The following is a 14,760-nucleotide window of genomic DNA, read 5'->3' as shown; positions in this document are numbered from 1 at the left end:
TGCCTTTGAAAGCTCATCACAAAAATATATTAAGTTAGTCCAATAAAAAAGGTATCATCTTATTTTTTTTTTCTTTGTTTTATTTTTATTTATTAGGTTTAGGCAATGGAAATCTGTTCAAATTCTAGAAAATCTAAGGGAAAGAGTCAATGTTTTCGGATTGGATGGGCCCGTTATCTGCTGGAATTTATTATGTTGTTCTGTTTGTGTTCCTTTGTGACTTTAAGAAAACTGATTCAACACAAAGCCCAGGAAGAGTCTTCCACGTTGTGCTCCTCTTAGTATAATGTAAATGTCTCTTTTTCTCTAGGTTTCCTACAGGCTTTTTGAGGACATGGGGCTTTTTGAAACATTTAAAATTCCAGTGAGAGAGTTCATGAACTATTTTCATGCTCTGGAGAATGGCTACCGAGATATTCCTTGTAAGTACAGACTTTGCTGCCCCCTAGTGGGTGAGCCTGGGTATGCAGTTTTCTGGAATTAGACTAAATCACAACCATGGACTGGACTTTCATTAAACCTCTACTGACTTTATAGAAATGGAGCAGACAGCTGACAGTTAACCTGGAGCCCAGCACAGAATCTCAGAATACTACAACCTGCAAAAACATGCAGAGAACCACAAACAGCACCAGAAAGAAGAGCTCCAGGCCCACCTCCACTCCTTAACATTAGGAGGCAGTACTATTAATATTGCCACACCATCATAATGTGGACGGCACTCTGACGTCAATGACTGGTGCCCTGGCTTAGGAGAATCTGAGGGCCAATGATATATGTCCTGATTCCAGAGGGAGAAGAATGTGCAATTGATACAACTTCCTCTTGAACAGAACAGCTGCCCTCTGATACGTGAGCTTCCTCCCCCATGCCTCTGGTCTCTTGAAATTCCCTGTTCTCCAGAAGACAGGATAAGTTTGTGGCCTACGCATTCCCCCCATTCTACACTGATCCCCAGTCTGGTTTAACATTAGTACAAAGACTGAGGTAACATAACATATCAAGCTGCCTCCTCTCTGCTTTCAGAGTTGGTGTGTTGATATGATTAACTCGCTCTGGTTTTCTATGGCACTGAGAATAGAGGAAAAGGTGCTGCCAAAGGCACTTGGCCACAGCACCAAAATTTGAGGTCAGAAAGTGGTGAGGAAAGGGTTTCGGCAAATGGAAGAGGTTAGTGTATGAGTGAGGAGATTGTGAAGGGGTTGTGAACTGAGTGAATGAGAGGACTGAAGAGGGTTATGGGATGTGTGAGTGAAGGGAATGTATAAGGGGCATCTTTCTGCCCCTCCCCCTGAGATATCTTATCCATCTCTCTCCCATTTCTATTCTCCGTCCCCCTCACTTCTTACCCCTAATCACAAAGATGCTTTTCCCCATAAAATGAACAATGTGCACACACAAGAAATATCAGAAAATGATTTAGGTTCATAAAGTAAAAATACACATTTACATTATTTAATATACAAATGTATGCAAATGTGTTACTTAATTACCTCAGACTTTACCCCTTGCTGCTGCAAGAAACTTGTAGTTTTGTTCATAGTGTTTGCACTGACTTCATGTGAAGACGGTGTCACAGAAGAGGTGTCTGTAGTAGGAGAGTGGCCTAGTGGTTAGTGCAGTGGACTTTGATTCTGGGGAACTGGGTTTGATTCCCACTGCAGCTCCTTGTGACTCTGGGCAAGTCACTTAACCCTCCATTGCCCCTGGTACAAAATAAATACCTGAATATAGGTAAATTGCTTTGAATGTAGTTGCAAAAACCTCAGAAAGGCAGTATATCAAGTCCCATTTCCCTTTCCCCCTTTCCCTTATGACATCACAATATCAGAAGTGAGCCAAGTATTGGGCAATCAAGCCATTGTGACATCACTGATGAGGTTGGCTCTTATTGGTGGAATGAGTGGAGGAGTAGCCTAGTGGTTAGTGCAGCAGACTTTGATCCTAGGGAACTGAGTTCGATTCCCACTGCAGCTCCTTGTGACTCTGGGCAAGTCACTTAACCCTCCATTGCCCCAGGTACAAATAAGTACCTGTATATACTGTGTAAACTGCTTTGAATGTAATTGCAAAACCCACAGAAAGGAGGTATATCAAGTCCCATTAACAAGATTCCAGGCACAATCTCAAGGAGTAGTAACATTCCATGTAGAACCTCAAAGGATAGCAAGATTCTGGAATCTCAAGGAATGGAGATTTGAGATTCAGAAATGTTGCTACTAGTGGAGGAGTGGCCTAGTGGTTAGGGTGGTGGACTCTGGTCCTGAGGAACTGAGTTTGATTCCCACTTCAGGCACAGCTCCTTGTGACTCTGGGCAAGTCACTTAACCCTCCATTGCCCCAGGTACAAATAAGTACCTGTATATGTAAGCCGCATTGAGCCTGCCATGAGTGGGAAAGCGCGGGGTACAAATGTAACTAAAATAAATAAAATCTCAGATTCTACATGGAATGTTGCTAGTGGAGAAGTAGCCTAGTGGTTACTGCAGCAGACTTTGATCCTTGGAAACTGGGTTCAAGTCCCACTGCAGCTCCTTGTGCTCTGGGCAAGTCACTTAACCCTCCATTGCTCCAGGTACAAATAAGTACCTGTATATAATATGTAAAACACTTTGAATGTAATCACAGAAAGGTGGTATATTAAATCCCATCCCCTTTGTTTGAAGGGCTGTATTTGATGTATGTTGGGATTGTGTGGGAAGAAAAGGTTTGGGATTGAAGTGAGAGCATTGTACATTTATAGAGGAGGTGAGTTTGGCCACAGAAGAAGTTCCATCCTTGCTGTTACACCATCCCATTGCTCACCAGAATGTGTCATGTTTTATATTGGCCACAGATCACAACAGGATCCATGCCACAGATGTGCTGCATGCCGTCTGGTACCTTAGCACCCAGGCCATCCCAGGCCTCATCACAGTCAGCAATGAGCATGGATCAGCGAGTGACTCAGGTATGTCATTCTCCTTAGTAATAGGTCAGCCGGCCATGTCCATTCTGAGCTGTGTCCAGACTTTGCGATGGGCAATAGGAGCCAACTTTTCAAAATTATTGGGGGTGCTAAGCCCAGTGGAAATAATCCTTCCTTGGATACATACAAGGAATATTCTCAATATTGGGGGTGCTGAAGCACCCACAGCACCCACAGAGTCGGCTCCTATGTGGGCAGATATAGCTGTTGTCAGCTGTATTGCTGGGGAAGGGGAGCAGAGATCAGCTGTGGCTGGTTTTAGTTGACCTAAATGGGGGGGGGGGAGGCAGGTGGGTACAAATGTGTTATTTGCTGAGTCTGATTGCTGATGCTCGGAGTAGGACTTTCTCTGACATGAGGGGCAGAGGGTTTAAAATAGAGGAAAAACAGCCCAGGAGAAGCCAATTGTAAGTGAGCTGGAAGTCAAAGAAGCAAGAGAACATAGCGAGGCCAGAGGCCGAGCAGTGCAGAAAGTTTGTGACATGCAGCAGTTTCTCTTTCTTCCCTACGGACTGATGAACCAAAATGGCAGGCCAGACATTCAAGTTAGGGAGCCCCGGAGAATCAGTGCTAAGGGGATCGGTGTTCACTGCCAGCAATCAGCCTGGGTTTTAAAAGCCACATTGTGTAACATTAGTGCTTAAATGTAAGTGAAGCACAAGAAAGGAAGTGCAGTCGGCCAAAAGAAGGGCTACAGGAAGCAAAGTTCATTGCTGAAGTAAGTGCCATTTGCCTACTGCAATGATAAAATCCTAGCTCCCTACGCGCATGAATGTACACTTCACACATAAGTACGAGGTCGGCGCTGAGCAGTGCAGCTTACTTAGGGGTCCTTTTTACAAAGGTGTGCTGGTGTTTTTAGTGTGCGCTAAACACTAGAGACGCCCATATATTCCAATGGGTGTCTGTAGCCTTTGTGAAAGACCCCTTAGTGCATAAATGCAAGGGGTGAACATGTGTCCAGAGCATGGGCGGAGCTCCCAGTCACGCATGTAACGTCCAGAACATAGTAAGTTATACACCGAGTTGCCGCATTTAAGCTGCACATTTTCACTTGCTATTGGGTAGCTAAATGCAGTACACGGGTGCTGTCTTATGTTAGGATTTTATTACGGAACCTGGGTGCCGCCTCTATACGGAGAGTCTGCAAGCACTGGAGCAGCGTTGGGAGGGGAATCTGGAAGGCCTGTTGTGGAGAGACGGGAGCAGGACCTGGAAAAGTTATAGAGGAGCAGCAGGGTGGGTGTCGGCACAAACTGACAGATGTTCTGTAGCATTTGTCCCACTTATATTTGTTAACCGTACAGCAAAGCCAAAAACTAGGTATGGAGCAGGGCTGGTAACTTACATGCCGACCGATACTCAGCCCGCAGCAGGTAGGTCGGCTAAGTCCAGTCATTGGCGTAAAGCCTGGATATTTAGACCAGCTTGGGGAATTTTGAACTCAATCACGAACAGATTACTGTACGGCAAATTTTTTTAGCCTCATGCAGTTTTCCCTATGCAGACTTTTTAACTTTCACACTTATGCAAGTTAAAGGTCCTGTCATCTGTAAGTTTTCTGGTTCTGTGCTGTCTCCTGGTGTTTTACTGCAGTTCTTCCCCCTGTTCAGATTCCGATAGTGGCATCACCCATGGCCACATGGCTTACGTCTTCTCCAAGATGTGCACGGCCTCAGACGAGAAGTATGGCAGCCTTGCTGGAAACATCCCGGCCCTGGAGCTTATGGCTTTGTATGTGGCCGCAGCAATGCACGATTATGACCACCCAGGCAGGACCAACGCCTTTCTTGTGGCAACCAGTGCACCACAGGTGAGCAGTTGTAATCTTAGCCACTTATACTCTCCCGCACTCGTGCAAGATTCAATGTGATATTTCCTCAGTCACTGAGCTCCCATAATGAGCTCATATGTGTCAGCTGATGATTACTAAAATATGTGCGGAGTGTAATTAATCCAAGCTTTGAGCACATGTACGAGTGGTTGAAAACGAAACGGTAAAAACAAGACAGCAAGTCCAAACTCCACAAAATAATCCAGGGAAACCACACAGCAGAGAGAAGAAAAATACAGGAAATGTTAGTTTATGTTTATTGTAGTGATTAATATACTGCCACTTCTATCAGAAGATCGTAGTGGTTTACAAAATCAAAGAATAAAACGAATTTAGAAAGGAACAACTCAGATTGACAAGATAGTCATAAAATAATGAGTGGAGTTGAACAGGTAGACGTGAAGCGTCTGTTTAAGCTTTCCAAAAATACTAGGACTAGGGGGCATGCAATGAAGCTACAAAGTAGTAAATTAAACTCTGGAATTCGTTGGCAGAGAATGTGGTAAAGGCGGTTAGCTTAGCAGAGTTTTAAAAAGATTTGGACGGCTTCCTAAAGGAAAAGTCCATAGACCATTATTAAATGGACGTGGGGAAAATCCACTATTTCAGGGATAAGCAGTATAAAATGTTTTGTACTTTTTTGGGATCTTGCCAGGTATTTGTGACCTGGATTGACCACTGTTGGAAAGAGGATGCTGGGCTCGATGGACCTTTGGTCTGTCCCAGTATGGCAATACTTATGTATGCACTCTAGGGATTAAAACAGTTCTTTATTACAACAATGAAGGACCCTACACAGGCCATGTTTCGGTTTAATGGCCTGCTTCAGGAGTCTAAAATATCTGTGAACACCAGCGTAGTGTTAGAAATTCTTATGTCAAATCAAACCAAAAGGACCTGTGTAAAATGTTTGCAGCATCAGAAGATCACTACTGATCTTACTGTCCCAGACTATGGCGATCATTTTCAAAGTAGGTGGACATCTCAAAATGGCCCAAAATCAGCCATCTGCTGAACATCCAAATTGCAGTTTTTCAAAGGCAGAATTTAGACATTTTATGTTACAGTTTGTCCAAATAGCGAAGGGGTGAGCTGGAGGTGGACAGGACTAGGATGGGCTCAAAATTGGGATGTCTTTCAGTGATAATGAAACAGGAAGAAGTGTCCAAGTCGAAAAAAAGGGACATTTTTATCTAGACCTGTTTCAATCACATCCAGGGTACAAAAAGGTGCCCTGATAGAGAAGCTGAGCACTGGAGGGGTGAAGGCATGACCCCCTCCTTCATCTCTCAGTGGTTACTAACCCCCGCCCCACCCCCTAAGAAGTGAAAATGACAGTGGATACCAGGCTCTATGACATCTTCGGGTATTATAGCCATTCCTAATAGAGCAGCAAGCAAGTGTAAGAAGTAGCCTAGTGGTCAGTGCAGTGGGACCTAAGTGTAATTCCCACGTTAACTCTGTTATTTCTATACAAATATGTCAGCCCTCCTGCAACATACAAATACCTATTGTACCTGAATTTATATTTATAAGACACCTGCAAGTTGATGACTATTGCAGTGGTGGACCTTTAGGTACAGTAGGTTTTATCTGTTCTTGGAAGCCTCACAATATCATATAAACAGGGCTGGGCCTAGGGTTTCTGGCACCCCCTGCAGCCTATTAGTGGGCGCCCCTACCCGCCCTCAGCTCCCCGACCTTCGTGCAGTGGCCGCCCGGCGTTTAAACCTTTTTAAGTTGCAGCGACGGCTCACCTCCGCTCCAGCCTTTCCCTTCTTGCTTCTCGCTCAGTGTCCCGCCTTCCTCTGATGAGGTATTTCCTGTTTCCGCGAGGGTGGGACACTGAGCGAGAAGTGAAAGGCTGGAGCGGAGGTGAGCCGTCGCTGCAACTTAAAAAGGTTTAAACACCGGGCGGCCACTGCACGAAGGTCGGGGAGCTGAGGGCAGGCTAAGCGGGGGGTGGGCGGTGGTGGAAAAGGCAAGGAAGACGGTGCGGGTACCGGAGCAGGGCTGCTGTCAGGGTCCAGAGGTAAGCAGCGAGGGTAAGCATGGTGCGGCGACGCCCTCCAGAGGTCGGCGCCCTCCTGCCATTCTTACCTCGCTTACTGGGTTGGCATGGCCCTGCATATAAAGGAATTAAGGTGAGGTTTGTACCTTGGTCCCTTTGTTTAAAGTCTGCCTCTTTGCTCTGCAGGGATATCTGTGTGGCCATTTTTGTACAAAAGATGCCAGACTGACGTTTTTGAGCCTGCTTTTTTGGCGTTCAGATTTTGGACATTTCAGTTTGGAAAATGGATGTTTTCAGCACAAGAACATCCTTCTCACGTATTGTCGAACAGGAAATCCCAACATTTTTCCTGTTCGAAAAGGTCTGTGAGATGGACAGGGTTTTTTTTTTTTTTTTGATGTTATCAGCAGGACGTCCCAATTCTGACTTGGATGTTGTTTTGAAAATGTCCCTCCATGCTTCATGGTTATCAGTCCCTCAGAACCTAAGATGTGCCAAGGTGGGTCAGATCAATGGTCCGTCAACCCATCATTCTATCACCAGCAATGGCCAGTCCAGAACGCTTTGAGGTGCCCAACAGGGCCCAATATGAAAGGTCCTTTCTGTGTTCTTCACTCCTAGAAGCTGGAGGAGGGGACAAGCCCTGTATTTCCGGTTTCTGAACCTGGCTTCCAGTAAAGAATTGTGCAGGTTAATTGTGTGTTTCATGGAAATACTTTCTCCAATTTGTTTAAAATCTGCTCTGTTAGTTTCATGGAACTTGTTCCTATTAGCCTAAATCATTTCAGCCATTACAGAAGTTCCTGTGAGAAGCATATCTTTTATATGTTTATATCTGTGAATGTTATGTTTAGACTTTAAAGGATGTGGCAGCTTTATCCCCCAGTAAAAGTAAGAGTTGGACTAGAGCTGCTCTGAGAGATCTTATTTAATTGGTTTGGGGTTTTTTGTTACATCTGTATATTTATTGCCTTGGGAAAAACATTGGGTCTTATTTATTTTTTTAGAAATAAATAGAGAAACTTATTCTATTCCACTCATGCTCGTATAGACTTCAATCAGATCTTCCCTCAGCGGTCTGTTCTCCCAGCCCTAACCTCTTTAGCCTTCTCCCCTATGAGATTTGTTCCAGCCCCTTAATCATTTTGGTCACCCTTCATAAGTACATAAGTAATATCACACTGGGAAAAGACCAAGGGTCCATCGAGCCCAGCATCCTGTCCACGACAGCGGCCAATCCAGGCCAAGGGCACCTGGCAAGCTTCCCAAACGTACAAACATTCTATACATGTTATTCCTGGAATTGTGGATTTTTCCCAAATCCATTTAGTAGTGGTTTATGGACTTGTCCTTTAGGAAACCGTCTAACCCCGTTTTAAACTCTGCTAAGCTAACCGCCTTCACCACGTTCTCCGGCAACGAATTCCAGAGTTTAATTACGCATTGGGTGAAGAAATATTTTCTCCAATTTGTTTTAAATTTACTACACTGTAGTTTCATCGCATGCCCCCTAGTCCTAGTATTTTTGGAAAGCGTGAACAGACGCTTCACATCCACCTATTCCACTCAGGGGCATATCTGCTATGGGGCCACAGGGGCCTGGCCCCCACAGATTTGCCCCTGGACCCCCTTACCAATGACGCTCTCAACCCCCTTCCTCCTGCCGTCACTCCGCTGTTGCACCTCACCTCCCTTTGCTGGCGGGGGACCCCAACCCCCGCCAGCCGAAGTCTCCGTCCTTCCTTCCTTCCTTTGTTTGAGATTGGTGGTTTCTGACGTCCTGCACGCACGCACGTACAACGTGCAGCGTGCAGGACGTCAGAAACCACCAAACCCAAATGAAGGAAGGAAGGAAGGACGGAGACTTCGGCTGGCGGGGGTTGGGGTCCCCCGCCAGCAAAGGGAAGTGAGGCATGACGGCAGAGTGACGGAAGGAAGGACGGAGACTTCGGCTGGCGGGCCAGCCCCCGCCAGCAAAGGGAGGTGAGGCGCGACGGCGGGAGGAGGGGGGGGTTTAAAGTAGTCGGGCGGGGGGGGAGTGGTGGCGTCGTCGTCTTCGTCTTCAGCGGGGGGGGGGAGCTAAAATGTGCCCCCTCTCCTCGGCTCTGGCCCCCCCTACCGTTGAAGTTCAGATACGCCCCTGGTTCCACTCCACTCATTATTTTATATACCTCTATCTCTGAACACTTTCTAATTGCACTGTATCTTTTTAGAGGTGTGGCATCCAGAATTGCCCCAAATACTGACAATGTGGCTCTATCACAAATTCAAACAGAGATTTTTGCCTTGTTGTACACTGATTGCTTTTCCCTCCCCCTCCCCCAGGCGGTGCTTTATAATGATCGCTCGGTGTTGGAGAACCATCACGCTGCTGCAGCCTGGAATCTATTCATGACCCGACCAGAATACAACTTCTTAGTGAATTTAGACCACGTGGAGTTCAAACGTTTCCGTTTCCTGGTCATTGAAGCAATTCTTGCTACTGACTTAAAGAAACACTTTGATTTTTTGGCTGAATTCAATGCAAAGGTAGGAAGCGTTATGCATGTCCATTGTCTAGCTAAGGTAGTTGCAGTGCAACAGAACCCGATACAGAATGCACCTTTGAAAAGACAAACATTTCTGGGACTTTTGCTGAAAAAAGAATGTATATCTGATTGTGTTATTAGCTCAGTGGTGTAGTGCTATGGATGGAGTTTCTCTACTTTACTTTTCTGTTTCTACGTTTGCAATGGAAGTGAAGAGCGGGACATTAGATTGGGGCATTTGATCTGGTGACTGAGCTTCATAAAAGACAAGACCAGCTACAAAACACATGTGCTTGTTTAAGTACAAATGGCTGTTTCAGGCTGAAATGCTGGCTGTTGAATAGAAGAGACAAGAGTGATCAGGTATTCCACTTACTTTGGGAAAGACTACAGATTCTGAAGAATCCAATGGAGCAGGTATGAGGGTAGGATCCCCTGGAGATCATCTGCAATCAGGCAGGGTGAAGACCCCAGAGATAGCTTGCAGAGCACATAGGACTGGAGTTTCCCTTGGAATGATCTGTGGAACCTTAGGGGTCATTTTACTAAGGTGCGCTGAAAAATGGCCTGCAGTAGCGTAGATGCGTGTTTTGGGCACGCGCAGAATTATTTTTTAGCACACCTACAAAAAATGCCTTTTTTTTACGAAAATGGACGTGCGGCAAAATGAAAATTGCCGCGCATCCATTTTGGGTCTGAGACCTTACCGCAAGCCATTGACCTAATGGTAAGGTGTCACGCTGTAACCGGGCGGTAATGGTCTACGCACGTCAAACTGCACTTGACGCGTGTAGCTGCTGAGCGTCAGAAAATAAAAAATATTTTTCAGACGCATGTAGCGGACGCGCGCCAAAATCGAAATTACCGCAAGGGCCATGTGGTAACGGGCCGGTAACTCCAATTTGGTGCGTGTACGTGGCTTAGTAAAAGAGACCCTTAACTAGTAATTGCTCTTTGATATCTGGATTTTCTTCAATATGTATCCATGGAAGGACTTTGTTATCTCAGGATAAATCCTCTCTGTTGCTCACTTGTTCAGTATATGAAGAATTGGGATGCTGGAAGTTTGAGTTTTGGCCCTGTGGTGTATGGTGTTCTCTTATGTCTTGCAGGTGAATGATGATGTGGGTCCTGGTATAGACTGGTCTAATGAGAATGATCGTCTACTAATTTGCCAAATGTGTATTAAGTTGGCCGACATCAACGGACCTGCAAAATGCAAAGACTTGCATTTGCAGTGGACAGAGGGTATAGTGAATGAGTTCTATGAGCAGGTGGGTGCTATATTGTATCTCCAACACAGATTGTAACCCTATAAAAAAGAGAACAACACAGTGTGACTTTTATTTATTTTTATGTATTAACCACCTTTATGAAGAGATTCACCCAAGGTGCTGTACAGCAGATACAGTTTAACATAAAACTTACAGTTTTGTTAACAGCATAACAATAGTAAAATGACCACTTGGATGACTTTACCTGGTCGTGTTTTTCTCACTGCCAAGGCACAAAAAGGTGCCCGAAATGACCAAATGGCCACCAGAGGGAATCGGGGATGACCTCCCGTTACGCCCCCCCCAGTGGTCACTAACCCCCTCCCACCCTCAAAAAATATCTTTCAAAATATTTTTTGCCAGCCTCAGCAGTATGCAGGTCCCTGGAGCAGTTTTAGTGGGTGCAGGCGGACCCAGGACTATACCCCCTCCCTACCCGTTACATTTGTGGAGGAAACAGCGAGCCCTCCAAAACCCACCATAAACCCACTGTACCCACATCTAGGTGCCCCCCTTCACCTGTAAGGTGTATGGTAGTGGTGTACAGTTGTGGGTAGTGGGGGGGGGGGGTTGTGGGGCTCAGCACACAAGGTAAGGGAGCTATGTTCCTGGGTGCAATTTATGAAGTGCACTGCAGTGCCCCTTAGGGTCCCCGGTTGGTGTCCTGGCATGTCAGGGGGACCAGTGCACTACAAATGCTGGCTCCTCCCACAACCAAGTGGCTTGCATTTGGTCGTTTCTGAGATGGACGTCCTTGGTTTCGAAAATCGCCAAAAATCAAAAACGACCAAGTCTAGGGACAACCATCTCTAAGGATGACCAAAATTTTAAGATTTGGACGTCCCTGACCGTATTATCGAAACAAAAGATGGACATCCATCTTCTTTTGATAATACGGGGTTTCCCCACCATTGCATCAGGACGTTTTGTGAGGACGTCCTCATCAAAACTTGGATGTCCCTTTCGATTATGCCCCTCCACATGTTTTTGCCTCCAACGCAATCTTTTTTTCAAAGTCCCTCTCTGCCTTCCTTATCAGCGCTTTACATTTGACTTGCCATTCCTTATGCTTATTATTTTCAGTCGGATCCTTCTTCCATTTCCTGAAGGATTTTTTTCACTGGCTCTACAACTCTCAACATCATGTTAGGATACATTAGGATACAGTATAAGGAGGTAGGGTACTGGTGCCCTGAGGTTGAGAGTTGGAGAGCCAGTGAAAAAAAACAAAAAATATATAAAATAAGGTGGTTGGCACTTCTCATATAGTGAGCATCATAAATTATTTAATAAAACTTTTTTAGAGAAAGAATTGAAATGTAATTATATTTGTAGAACTGGTATAAAGAAGAATAGAGCTAATTCCAGTACACACCAGATAGGGTTTTTGATCCTTAAATGTTATTAGAATAACTACATCCCAGCCATAATTCTCCTTGAACTCATCCTACCTGCTCAATCTGCTCCACTACTATTTTGTAAATTTTGCTACATCTTAGGCATGTAAATGAGAAGTAATACATTAGTAACAAGTCCAAAGTAGGTCTCTACGTTGACCCGCAGTTTTTTCAAAGATTGGGCTGCTTCGCTTATACCTACCATTCATGCACAGCTCCACTCAAGAAGGTCACAATACTGAGAAACTCGCTTCAATGTTTAAAAAAACCACCATTTAAACTGGGTATTTTAAAAATCCTGTATCACTAACATTTACGATGACGTGTTCTGAAAAACCTTTTGTCTGATATCCAGGGTGATGAAGAATTGAGTCTTGGTCTTCCAATAAGCCCTTTCATGGACCGGTCTGCTCCTCAATTAGCAAAGCTCCAAGAATCTTTCATCTCTCACATTGTGGGACCGCTCTGCCACTCCTATGATTCAGCAGGCCTGATGCCAGGGAGGTGGGTGGAAGAGAGTGATGAGTCTGGGGACACAGATGAACATGAAGAAGATGCAACAGAAGAAGAAATATCAGAGAATTCAGAATCATCACCAAGTAGGTGGCCCATCCTATCTGTGTCCTCCTGCAACACTCAGCTTTCTTTTTACTTCCTACTTCCCTGGGCCATTCAGCTAATTACTGTTAATGCTTCATTCACTTGCCACTGAATTTGGACATTTGGCAAATAGAACCAAACTGACCCAATTAGCTTTCCAGTCCTTCGTTCCAGTTCCTGGTCTTCTCTCCATTGCTTCCCTCTGCCCTTTTCAGAATTCTCTTTTCTCCCCTATTAGATTGTAAGCTCTTTGAGCAGGGACTGTCTTTCTTCTATGTTTGTGCAGTGCTGCGTATGCCTTGTAGCGCTATAGAAATGCTAAATAGTAATAGTAGTGCCTCTGAACATCGGTTGGTTGATTGCTGGGGTGTCTCTTACAGGAAAGAAAAGTTTCAAGAGGAGAAAAGTGTTTTGTCAGATTACGCAGCATCTGCTGGAGAACCACAGTATGTGGAAGAAGGCCACTGAAGAAGAGCCAGAGGTGGAACAAATTCAGCCCATCAGGGAAGAAGAGGAGGAGAAAAGGGAGTGCCAAGGGGGCAAAGATGCTTCTGGAACCCACTGAACAGTATTCAAAGAAAGACAGACTGACTGACTGATGCACAGACTCCTCCAAGACCAGCACAAACTTTTAGACACGACACTGTAGAAATATGGGATAATGTGCCTACAGCTGTTTTCCTCTCTCTTTCCCTCCAGTCAGTGAGGTACTGTTTTAAAATGCAACACTCACGAAAGCTTTCGCACTCCTAACACTGGCCTCTACAGCCATTCAAATACCAGAAGGCCAGGGTGACTGGCTGCACACATCAGCCGCACGAATCCACGTGTCTGTATATATGTATGTGCGTGTGTGTGTGTGTGCGTACGCGTGCGCATTTGATATATATGAGAGTATACTGGTTATTGTGATATAACAGACAGAATTATGAGGAGCAGCGAGCTGAGAACGAGGAAAGCCAGAGTTCAAATTCCACCGTTGCTCCTTGTGACCTTGGGTAAGTCACTTCACCCTCCATTACTTCAGGTACAAAGCTTAGATTGTAAGCCCTTGGGGGCAGGGAACTAGCTGCTGTACCAAATTGAAACGTGCCTTGAGTGTGGATTTTGACAAAGGAGTAATTGAATCTAAAACTTAGGAATCCAGAGAATGATGGTGGTATGAAACACCTTTTTAGTTAACTCAGCGGTACCAGTTCAGAATCTCCTGCTCTTCACGCAGTGAAAAAAAGTTCCAAAGCTTTATCAGACTTCTGATATATCCTGCCAGTAGTGAGTGTGTAAAGTATGTATGTGAGACGTGTATTATTGTAGCACATGACTTGTGAACAAATGTACCAGGACAGCGTGTTCCTTTTGCCATTGTTCAGATGCTGTGAGCCAAATGTCTATTTAAAGTTGTCATTCACTTTTTCAATATTTTATTTCACATTTGTTCAATGATGGTTATCTTTTTGTAAATACAGAGAGATTTTTATCATATCATGTAGATAGGAAACCCCACCTTTTTTATTTTTTAAGGGGGAAAAATGGGGAACATTTTGTAAAGAATTATTTTAAGCACTTTTTTTTTTATGCCCAACCCATAAGGCCTTGAACAGTTTGAGCACAGCCCTATGGGATGTTAGTGGTCCAGGGTCAGGGCACCAAGCTGCCCCTGTGACTGCTCTGCCTTTTCTCTTTGACATGAACAGCACTGGTTCTAGCATTTCCTTTGTGAACATTTACGCTCTGCTTCTCCAAGAAATCTCGTTTCTAGACATGGGCTCTGTCCAGTGAAAGAACATTTTATAATTCTGTGTCTGGGGATTTCAGCTCGTAACCCCTTCTCTTCTCCAAGAACTGTTTTGGGGTTTATGGGCCGCTCTTGTACTCATGGAGGCCCATTTTTAAAGCGTAGGTTACTCTGTAACTTTATAAGTCTCTGTGCTTTGAAAATACACCTCCACATCATTATGTAGGTATTTGTACTTTGAAAATGAGCCCCTCCTCTCTCAGGGTTTCTGCGACACTGACATATGCCGATTTGTTTCCTCCAGCACTTCAGGACTGTCATTGCGACACCCTCTGACATTCAACATTCATACAGAAAGAAATTAGCCCACTCATATTACTGTCACCTCTGCATTTTGTTTTGTAAAGGAAGAA

At 44.8% G+C, this 14,760-nt stretch overlaps 1 protein-coding gene across 5 annotated transcripts in view; it reads left to right on the top strand.

The window, feature by feature from the left end:
• Positions 1-13,829, top strand: part of PDE3A (phosphodiesterase 3A) — a 225,789-nt gene extending 211,960 nt beyond the window's left edge. For all 5 annotated transcript variants that reach the window (XM_030214233.1, XM_030214235.1, XM_030214232.1 and 2 more), the window contains 7 exons: positions 311-422; positions 2,837-2,950; positions 4,582-4,781; positions 9,139-9,342; positions 10,454-10,615; positions 12,368-12,611; positions 12,993-13,829. In XM_030214233.1, coding sequence (XP_030070093.1) covers positions 311-422; positions 2,837-2,950; positions 4,582-4,781; positions 9,139-9,342; positions 10,454-10,615; positions 12,368-12,611; positions 12,993-13,177 — 1,221 coding nt within the window. In that variant the 3' untranslated portion in view covers positions 13,178-13,829. The remainder of the gene's footprint in view (positions 1-310; positions 423-2,836; positions 2,951-4,581; positions 4,782-9,138; positions 9,343-10,453; positions 10,616-12,367; positions 12,612-12,992) is intronic.
• The last annotated feature ends 931 nt before the right edge of the window (positions 13,830-14,760 follow it).

The sequence above is a fragment of the Microcaecilia unicolor genome, chromosome 9 (assembly GCF_901765095.1).
Source record: "Microcaecilia unicolor chromosome 9, aMicUni1.1, whole genome shotgun sequence".
Lineage (NCBI taxonomy): Eukaryota > Metazoa > Chordata > Amphibia > Gymnophiona > Siphonopidae > Microcaecilia > Microcaecilia unicolor.
The sequence above is the reverse complement of the archived record's forward strand: the minus strand, read 5'-3'. Positions and strand labels throughout refer to the sequence as shown.